At 39.6% G+C, this 11,232-nt stretch overlaps 1 protein-coding gene across 1 annotated transcript in view; it reads right to left on the bottom strand.

Annotated features, from left to right (window-relative positions):
• The window catches only part of dennd4b (DENN/MADD domain containing 4B), a 21,177-nt gene extending 11,218 nt beyond the window's left edge, over positions 1-9,959 (bottom strand). Inside the window, exons 1-12 of the mRNA XM_055211656.2 lie at positions 9,776-9,959; positions 4,972-5,286; positions 4,515-4,767; positions 3,781-3,850; positions 3,523-3,692; positions 3,160-3,401; positions 1,513-1,579; positions 1,079-1,137; positions 799-943; positions 536-711; positions 347-447; positions 36-251 (exon numbers count right to left, since the gene is read on the bottom strand). Coding sequence (XP_055067631.2) covers positions 36-251; positions 347-447; positions 536-711; positions 799-943; positions 1,079-1,137; positions 1,513-1,579; positions 3,160-3,401; positions 3,523-3,692; positions 3,781-3,850; positions 4,515-4,767; positions 4,972-5,267 — 1,795 coding nt within the window. The 5' untranslated portion in view covers positions 5,268-5,286; positions 9,776-9,959. The remainder of the gene's footprint in view (positions 1-35; positions 252-346; positions 448-535; positions 712-798; positions 944-1,078; positions 1,138-1,512; positions 1,580-3,159; positions 3,402-3,522; positions 3,693-3,780; positions 3,851-4,514; positions 4,768-4,971; positions 5,287-9,775) is intronic.
• Positions 9,960-11,232: the final 1,273 nt, after the last annotated feature.

Genomic DNA, 11,232 nt, shown 5'->3' on the forward strand with positions numbered 1-11,232 from the left:
AGGTTTGGAGTATGATAACAGTGTAAAGAGCGCACCCTGCAGGTTGAACAGTGAACTGCAGTCTGTGGTTCTGTCTGATGGCGCTTGTGTGATGGGCAGAAGAAAAGACCTGTAGCCTTTCAACAAACAGCTCATGAAGCGCAGAAACGCCTCCTGAATCTCCAACTCCAGCTGCTTCTGACGGCCATAAATCAGATCGTAATCCGTCAACAAGAACTCCAGCGTCGCCTCCTCCTGACCAGGAGTGTAGACTGACAGAGAGAGAGAGAGAGAGAGAGAGAGAGAGAGAGAGATGAACAGGAAGTGTAGCTGCTGTAGAGATCATGTGATGTGTGATGTCACTCACTGCTCTCCAGGGTTTTGTGCAGGTTACTCAGGGAACTCAGCAGAGCTTTCCCTTGTTTCCTTGGCAAAGATCTCCAGGTGAGTGGTTTCTTATCTTCACACCTGAGAGATTCAGCTCACAGTTACTTACAGACCTAACAAGAGTTTCATTAAAGACGTCCGAACGGATGACACACATCAGAAAACTCACTGGAAAATGGTGTTCGTGTCAAGATCCACACACACCACGTCTGCTGGCGGGTCGTACAGGTCAAAGTAACTGGAGTGGACGCCCACTATGAAGGGCATCGGGGCACAGAGAACGTCTGCCATGCGCAGTGGACACAATGGTATATACGGGCATTGCCAGCGCAGAGGAAACGCCATCTGCAGGATTCAGAGGAAACCAAACATGGATGTGAGAGGAATAAACCATCATTCATCATCAGGTGTGACGGGCCAATCAGAGCTCACCAACACCAAAGCCTCACTGACGGACGTCAGCACATCGGGCCGTAAAGAGTGAAGCAGCAGCTTGTGTTCAATGAGGACGGCCAGCAGCAGCGTACACGCGTTCTCCGGTCCTAAATTCTGCAGTAACTTCACAAAGCTGGCACCACTGAGGACAGAGAGGAAAAAATACACCGGCCAATCAGAATAAAGACTTATGACACAGCAGCCAATCAAATATCAGCAAGAATATGCAAAAACACAGACATTAATCACAGTGAAGCAAAGAAAGTTTGTGTCTCACCTCAGTGGTAGTGGAGATGACACAGGCTGACAGAGCAGTAGATTATCGTACGGAGAGAGCTACAAAACACAAACAAAGTAAATACACACACTTGAAATACACTCTCACATGTACACACACACACACACACGCACGCACATCAAGACAGATTTTGTCCATCACCTCATGAATCATGATTGTGTTTTCTACCCAGCACCAAATTAAGAAATCAATGTTGAATTGAATGACTGAGATCAGATTGAATCACAGGATTATTGTTGATTATTGTCTTCTAGATCAGATCTGTAATGTCCCCCCCTCCCCCTGTTACCCTCAGGAAGTGTCTTACTGCATCTGTGCGGTCGACGCCTGCAGGGGAAGCGTCAGGGTTTAATGACACAACATCCACATACTGACACACAACAGAACTCAACACAACATCAGAGTTATCAGACCTGCACCAGGATACGAGGACGCTGAGCTGAAGGGAACGGCACATTGTGCATGAAACTTGATATATGTCTACAGAGAGAGAGAAACAGAGAGAGAGAGAGAGAGAGAGAGAGAGAGAGAGAGAGAGAGACAGACAGAGAGAGAGAGAAACACTATATTTACACAGTGCTTATTAAATCTGCCCCACCATTATTAATAAACCTGTTTGAATTTCATTGGCTCTGTTTACACCAGGTATTATTACACAGCGCTCTAAGATGCTGGATTCTGATTGGCCAGTGGTGACATTGAAGGTTTTTTATTCTCAGTTATTACACGGCTCTCTGGAATGCTTGATTCTGATTGGTCAGTTGAGACATTTGCAGGTTCGTTCTTTTCAAATAATAACCGCTCCAAATTAATAACGCATAGCCGGTACTACTTGCACGAGTAAAATCGCTCCGCGCCAATAAAGATCAATAAAGATTACTGTCTGTATGGCGCCATCTTGTGACAAACACTCGACAACCACGACAAGACACAGAGAGCTTACTGACACTGAACTTGACAAAATAGAGCATGACAGCTACGAAGTCAACACACAAAAAAATACAGAATTGGCATTAAAACTTCTCAAAGACTGGCTAAAAGAGAAAAAATGGAGACAGACAAGTATGAAGCAGAGGATCTTAATAAGGTATTACGATCATTTTATGCATCTGTGCAAAGTTTCGCGGAAGGATAAAAATGTTAATTTAAAACAAATATGCCAATAAAATGTTTCAAATTCATATTCATGTCCATTTTTTTTCTTATGTGGCAAGTAGCCGTGTAATAAGCAGGATAATGTAGAGGCAGACGGTAGTTATTGGGAAATAAGCCCTGACAGTGTGATACAAGACGCTCCGCTTCGCGTCGGGTCCTGATCACACTGTCGGGGCTTATTTCCCAATAACTACCGGCTGCCTCTACATTATCCCTTACTTATACCACAGGTCGGTTAAATACTTTATTCTGATTGGTTGAGAAATATTCCACAGGTGTTGATTATTTTTCTATAATGCACACCTGATCTGTCACATGTCAAAAAAAATATTATTATCTTGTCTTAAAACCCAAAGTAACGTGTTTTCCTTACAGAAGATCTGCATTCATTAAAAATGAGCAAAAAAAATATTTCAAATCCTTACCTTACTTATAATAAATAGGTAAATAGGCGTGTAATAAGCGGGATAATGTACAGGCAGACGGTTGCTATGTAAGGAATAATTGATGACGGACCAATGAATTACTCAAAAATAATGCACACACAAGATGGTTGTGCGACAGAAAGCAGAGTGTTCGCACTAGAAGTCAGGGCCGATGTAAAAACATTGTGCTTTGTACATCACACATTAGATCAATAGACAAAGAGTAGGCTCTTATGTGGCTGTTCAAACTCATTTCCAGCACATGAGCATCTACACCATAAAAACAATCCGGTCAATTTCGACTACCACTGAATGTGATCAAAAGTGGACGAGCTCAAAACTTTATTTAGCGTCATCCACTAGTGAAACGCACTTTAATAGCAGGTGTAAACAGCCTGATTGTTAGCTTCTAGCAGGTAAATTTGACTGTCAGCGATGTAAATGTGAATGATTATTACTGTGAACATCGACTTTACTCACTTCTCCAGCGGCAGCACGTGAGGTCCTGAGATGGAGTATCTGTATATGAAGGTGAGAAACTTCTGGAAGACGCTGAAGAACGGCCAGTGAGACAGCACACAGATGCTCTTCTTCACCTGAAGACTGCGGTTGGTGATTGGCCGCCGGTCCACCACGCTGAGCAGCCCCAGATGAACACACTGTCTCTCAGACAGAGACTCACGCGGATACACTTCATAAAACTGGAGCGCTGCCCCATACACCTGAAACACAGACACAGAGATCAGCAGATGCATCTGAACGGACACAAGATGAACAACACTTATGAACTTTTCTGCCCATCATTAAATGACACATGAGCTGTGATTGGTTGTTGTGTGAGACCTTATCTCCAGAAGCACTCGTCAGGACAAATGTAGAGAAGACGGGCAGCTGATACTTGGTGTTGAGCGGCCAGCTCTCTACAGTTACGCCCATCGGGAGACAGAAAACCGGCACAGAATCTGGTAATGGAAATGATTCTAGATCCTCCTCTGGGTACCGACTGATCAGACCTACAACACAACACAACACAACACAACACACACTGCAGCTACACACACAACATATTTGTATATGTGTGTGTATCTGGATTACACTCACCTGCCTCATACGCTAGTGCGTTTGCTTTAGCCACTGAACGCTTGTAGCACAGATACAGTGCTGGACCCCACTGTAACACACACACACACACACACACACACACACACACACACACACATCAAAATAAATGATCAAAACTCCATAAATAACACAGAATAAGAGCAAGTGAAAGCAGAAAAACAGAAGTGAAAGAACAATGATGAAAGAAAAGGGACACTAAGAGACAAAGAGTGAGATTGAATAAATCTGTTAATGAGTGAATCTTTTAATGAGCGAATCTGTAAATGAATAAATAGGTAAATCTGTTAATGAGTGAATCTTTTAATGAGCGAATCTGTAAATGAATAAATAGGTAAATCTGTGAAAAAAATGAATTGAGTGAATCTGTAAAAGAATGAATCAGTAAATCTGTAAATGGGTGAATCTGTAAATTAATGAATGAGTGAATATGTAAATGAATGAATCAGTAAATCTGTAAATGAGTGAATCTGTAAATTAATGAATCAGTAAATGAGTGAATCTGTAAATGAGTAAATCTTTTAATGAGCAAATCTGTAAATGAATGAATCAGTAAATCTGTAAATGAGTGAATCTTTTAATGAGTGAATCTGTAAATTAATGAATGAGTGAATCTGTAAATGAATGAATCAGTAAATCTGTAAATGAGTGAATCTGTAAATGAGTGAATGGGTGAATCTGTAAATGAGTGAATCTGTAAATGAATGAGTCTGCACCATGCCAGTGTTGAGGTTCTTGTCGACTCTGCAGTAGGTGTGTGGTGCCGCTTCACCCTTGCTGGGCATGAGCAGCGAGATCTCCGTCACACCCAGAGTGTTCAAAGCTTGTGAGTCCGGTGCCCTCCGGTACATCAGGAACGTCCGGTGAGTGGTGGGACCACTAGAACTGAGGCTGGCCGAGCGGCTGTACGGGGTCGTCTCGATCAAATGCCATCCCTGCTTGATGGGGTCTTTCCCCTCATACAGAACGCTAAACATAACCAAAGGAGTAATAAATAAAACATAATAATTCAACATAACATAGTTATAAAACAGTTATGAACACCAAAACCACCAAATATCAGAAATAAGAGTGAGAAACACTCAACACAGTTCAGACTGATATTATTTACAGCAGCCTTACAGAAGATGATTTTAGTTCACAAGTCTATGTGACAGACAGCCGGCGTCTCACCCGAGCTCAATGATGGGTGGTTTGTCGTGTCCGCGTCTGTAACAGAGGAACATGTGTGGGTTGTTCAGTAAGCCAGCGCTCAGTTCTGCTGGATGGCCTCCTTGTGTCTTCTCAATGCAGGTGAAGCCCTCAGGAACTTCCTCCCCGAGCCCACGGGCGATCACGGCCAGATCTGTGACGGGCTGCAAGGCTCGCACGCCCCTCTCACGACCATCTTCATCCAGCGGACAAGACTCACCCGCAAGACCGGCCACCACGAAATAATCCACCAGCTGAGGGCATCTCTCGTCTGACATAACGCTGGTCTACACAACACTACACACACACACACACACACACACACACACACACACACACACACACACACACAGATGTCAGATGTCTTTAGGGCTGGGAGATTTTGCTAAAAATTTTATCTAGATTTTTTAGAACATTTGACTGATTTGCAATTTGATTTTCAATTTTTTTACTAGTCAACTTAAAACATAACTCCAACAATACTGCAGTCTCTTTCTAATAACATTCTTTTATAAGATGCAAGAACATCTGGTTAAAGAAACTAAAATGCTAATCCAAAGGAGAGTTATCAAGAATTTATTCACTTCTTGTAAAATATCTATGCAGAAATTAGGAATCGTTTAGAAATATAATGGTAGCCTACATGTGAAAACTAGACTAAAACTTATGTTCAGGCATTTTTATAACATTCTGTTGTATTTGATGTAGTTTATGTACACAGTTATAATCTCACAGCATATTAAACAAAACAATGCAACTATTATTTCTCTTAACTATTCATAAGGTTCTCCTATGATTTGTTTAAAATTTGGTTAGATTTTTCATTAATAATTTCATCAATAATTTGGATAATGTATTCTACAATTGACTTCTTTACCATTCTTTAAAACGAATCTGTTCAAATAAGTCATCATTATTAGTTATATGTTTTATATGCAGCTATAATTCAGCAGGGGCCACGTCAGGTTTAGGTCATGGTTTCAGTCATCTGGACTTTTGTTTGTTGCTTTTAAAGAAAAGAGCTGAGGGACAGACCGCGAACGCAGGAGGGAGAAGAGGGATTATTACGACTCTCACTTCTCCCACAGCGTACACAAAACAAAACCTCATAAAATAATAATTTCACCTAATAGGTTTTGGAGTTTCAGAAATTTTTCCTGGGTGGCTGCCATTTTATTTTCAATGCAGTATAATCCCGCTGTGTAATCAGATGACGTCTGCACGCTTTCACTTTGACTGTAACAAACTTCCATTCAAAATCTCTATTCCCCTATTTAAATAAAATCACTTTAAAACTTAAATTCAAATTAATCGGAAAAAAAGAAAAAATGGGAAAATCACCCAGCCCAAGGACTGCTCTTCACATTCACTCACATCAGTGTGTAAAACAAAAAGCAAGTGTTACAACTTACTAATCCAAGACAAAGTTACACACAAATATCAAAACAAATATCATCACCTACATTATTATATCAGATTGTTTATAGGTCACTGTGCATTATGGGTGGAAACTGTGTGTGTCACAGTGAAAAACAGGATTACTTAAGTGTGTGTGTGTGCGTGTGTGTGTGTGTATGTGTGCGCTAATGTCACCTTACACACAGGATGTGCACACCATCATTACGTTTCCTACAGATACTACAAACAGACGCACACCTACACATACACGCATACACACACGCGCACACAGGGGTTAAAGGTCACTGTACAGGACACAGGCGATAAATGTTTCCTGATGTTGACCTTCACTGTATTTTGATGATCAGCAAGTTTCTGACATGTGCAGCAGTGACTGTGATTGTAACACCTTAATAAATCACTCTCATATATGAATCAATTTTTACTTTATATATGACATATGAATGACTGTGTCTACATCACGTGTGTCACTGTGGTCCCTAGAGGACAAACCTAACATCACATCATCATCATCATCACATTCATCATCAGTTTCTTCACAGGACAAACACAACACACAATTCTTTTCTCATGTGTGTATGTGACACTCGCACCACCATCTCTGCATCACAAAGACTTTCTGTCTCACACACACACACACAGATCCTTTCGCTCCCATTCAACCCTTATCATTAAATGATTCTTTAGTTGTGAAATACACAAAATTAATGTGCTAATGCGTCAATAACATCTAGAAAGAGCCGAGTTAAGAAACGAATAAGACCAGAAATAAAAAGCTAACAGAGATCACAGTCACAGTCAGTCAGTAAAGGATTGATTTAGTAGAGAAACAGAGCGGCTCTGTAAAGAGGGTCTCATACGCTCGCTCTGATTATTTATGGTTAAAGAAACGAACTGAAAGTCAAAGGATGAAGTTTTTAACCGTACACTAAACCACATCCGCAATATAACACCTGCATACTTCATACTATATATACACCACTTACTTTCTGTTTATTATATTATATTGACTAATAGAGTCTGAACACATGAATGAATGTATGACACGATATATATATATATAAAAAACAAATGATATGTGCTACACTTGACATGCTTCAATCGTTTAACACGCTTCAGAAGGAGAAATCGACTTCCTTTTTCTCATGATTTCCTGTCACTGCACACTTGAGATCATTCTAAGCACTTTTCACTTCCTCAAACACATCTGCATTGCATTCATCTACAACACAATCACTTCAGATTATATTACACAGCAGATACTTCTAGACAACTGAGACAAACATCAGCTTAAACAAAGAACCAACACTGACCAGAGATCAGAATCTACAACCATCAGATATGTTAAGATGTGAATAAAATCACACTGACTCACACATACATGACACACAAATCATCACTGACAATCTCATCTGCATTAAGTCACGAGTTTAATCTCTATAGATGTATTGTAAGGATGAAAGCATCTGTTCGATGGATAGATAAAAAGCACCGCATCTCATTTGATCTGATCTGAGACCTGCTGTCAAGTAATATTTAACTTTGGTAGAAAAAAGTACCAACCTATATCACCATGTTTTCCTGTGGACATGAAGAACTAATGTGGATTTCTCAATGGTTTACAATGAGATCTGTATTTATTCATTTCATACTCAGATATACCTCAAACTATTACATGATAACACAAAAACAATGTTTGAATGTACACAAACACAACTGACAGAGAAAATATCAGGAGACTTCAGTTTTGTACAGCAGTATCATATAATGTAAAGACTGTAGCATTACTCTCTGAAACTGACACTGGTTTCGACATTTCATCCATGTGATTTTGGCTGCATTTCCCGCCAACATTGTCTTTTAAAGGTATACCTTAACTGAAGCGATATATACCTTGACTGGGCGATATATATATACACCTTTGCTGCAACAGTATGCTTTGACTAAAGTGATGCACCTTGACTGAACCAGTATACCTTGACAGGAACGATATGTCTTGACTATAATGATATACCTTGACTAAAGTAGTATACCTTGACTGGAACAATATACCTCAAATGAAAAGATATACCTCGACTGAAGCGATGTGCCTTGACTACAGTGATACCTTATCCAGGCGACGTGTTTCCCGAACTACACCTTTACTTTCTTACGTACAACGTTAGCAGGTGCTGTCCATGACGATGGTGCTGAATTGGTTAATATCCAACAAGTGGGCCGCAAAGGGAAATAAGGTGGGTCGCACTACATTACACTATAGAAAATGTTCTTCATTCTTTCACACATTTATTGTGTTTGGACAGCGGATAGGACGGCAGTGCGTTTACAACGCAGCTTCATGGGCACACTTCTGGAGGTGCACCTGTCTGTCGACCTTAAAAATAACCGTTTGGATTGCCTATGATTAGTTTTTTAGTTTTAATGTGTAAAATGTCGTGACCTATTGGAGAATATACAAAGAGTAATTAACTATTTCAGGAGCAGTTTGTTATTTTTATGAAGAATATAGCACGCAGTTGATAAAAAAGAAAGGTATAAAGCATTTGAAAACTTTGCATGTAAAATCTAAATTATATTCATAATTGCATTTATGCTTTTTTTGCCATATTCAGGCAGCCCCACTATAATGTATTAAAATATTGCAAATTAAACTTCATTCATTACAAGAGAAATAAGAATGGGCTACTAAAAAAAGAACGCGTTTCCATATATTTCAATTTATGAATCTTGAGGGAACCTCTAATTGATATGATCCTATTAAATGTGCCATAGTGTCTTTATTTACTCCAGAACCAGCAGCCGAATGAATCACATTATTTGTGTAAATCTGTTATTGAATGAGCTAACTTACTCAGTAAAGGTGAAATATATCATCAACAGTTAACCGCAGCAGCAGCAGCAGCAGAAGAGGAGAGCCGACAACACGCAGCTGAATTTCGGGGCTGCTTAGGTCAAAAATCTGCACGCGAATTAGATTTCCTTTAAGAATTGCAGCTTATATGGTAACCAAGTGACTAAATATTTTAGATAAATGTGTCTGTGGACAGCTGTGTGTCAGAATGAGATTTCTATAGAGTGAAATGTAAAGAAGGGTTTTGCTCAGTTGTGGTGGCCACTAGCGGAGTGAGCTGTCAACAGTCATAATGTAAAGCTAAGAGTGCTTCACACTAACTAACCTTACGAACGATTGACTTACACGGTAAACTTTACTAAGAATGTTTCGGGAAATACGTATTAGTTAGCAGGTACAGCTTAAAGTTTAACTTAAGAACGACGTAGCGTTGAGAAGGTTTCGGGAAACGCAGCCTTTAACAGTTGCGTTGAATGACGCCGTGATGTCACGAGCTCTGAACGGTTCGGGACTCACCGCAGCGGCTCGGCTCAGATCAGGTCGGTTCGGTTCAGGTCTCATCTCATTCTGAAGCCTCAGATCTTGCTTGCGCGTTGTCAGTCGGTTCGGTCTGTAACTGCACGGATCGAACCTGCGGTCGCCATCACAGACTGAGCTCACACACAAACTCCCACAGCGCGCAGCTGCAAAAGCGACACGACGCGACGTGCGACCTGACACCTGTCGGCCCGGAGGAGAATTACAACTAGAAACACTAAAGTGAAAGAGGAGATTCTGCGACACATTTTCATTAAACGCACAATATTTTTTAAATATTTACGACTTTCGTGGAGTACGAAAACGTTTCGTCGTTTAAGTTAACTAAAATCTCGACAGTACAGACTTGAAATGTATTAGTTGTCATAAAAAACTGTGAAAACGTACATCAGGCAAACCTTGGACGTTTATTAGAGAAGTCCTGTCCATGAAATGCGAATGAGTGTTTGTTATTGTGGAAATGCTTTTACTGTCATGACTTAGACAAACATAAACACTTTTATTTTTATATTATTGTAAACCTTTTAAAAAATGGTGTATACGCATGTACACATAAGGCTTTAGTATATCTGTTTTAAAGGGGTCATATAAAAAAATCTGACTTTTCCATGTTTAAGTGCTATAATTGTGTCCCCAGTGCTTCTATCAACCTAGACAATATGAAAAAGATCAACCCAGTAACTTAGTTTTGGTAAACCATTCTTTGCAAGCATGTGAATAACTCATTGAAATTTGGCTCCCCTTGTGATGTCAAAAGGGGATCTTATTATAATAATACCGCCCCTTAATCTGCACGATCCAACCACGGCACTGACATTTAGTGCATAGAGAAAAAATAATTGAGTTTCAATTATTCACCATATATATCACCATTATGGTGATCAGTGTTTGCATTTCATCAGCTCATTTGCATTTTAAAGGACACACCCAAAACTGCACATTTTGACACTGAAGACTTATTTTACAACTTAAAAAAATCTCATAATATGACCCCTATAATAATAAAAGCTTTGTAGAAAAACAATGAATATGAAATTGGCATTGTTATGGGAATTTTCTAAATTTCCACCACTAAGGTACTAAAGTATACAAGAAACTCTTAACGTGTTTAAAAAAAACACGTGTCACAAGCTCATATTCATTAGTTATTATTAAGGTGATGCAAAGTGATTTAATACAGGTGACGAATCCTGAACTGACTTCACGTGATAGCTTATAGATTAACCCAAGTTTAGGTAATCAACCCACAAGAACCACAACACTAACCACATTTATCAGATGCCTTAAGAGAATGAAAAATCATTAAGTTACATAGGAAAGTGTTGAAGCTTCAGACAAACATTAAACAAAGTTAAAGGATAGAATAAAGTTAAGAATAGTGAATACACTAGGATAAGAAAGTAAAGTATTAGTCATGTATACAATGTGCTATGATA

This window comes from Misgurnus anguillicaudatus, chromosome 10 (genome assembly GCF_027580225.2).
Source record: "Misgurnus anguillicaudatus chromosome 10, ASM2758022v2, whole genome shotgun sequence".
Taxonomy (NCBI): domain Eukaryota; kingdom Metazoa; phylum Chordata; class Actinopteri; order Cypriniformes; family Cobitidae; genus Misgurnus; species Misgurnus anguillicaudatus.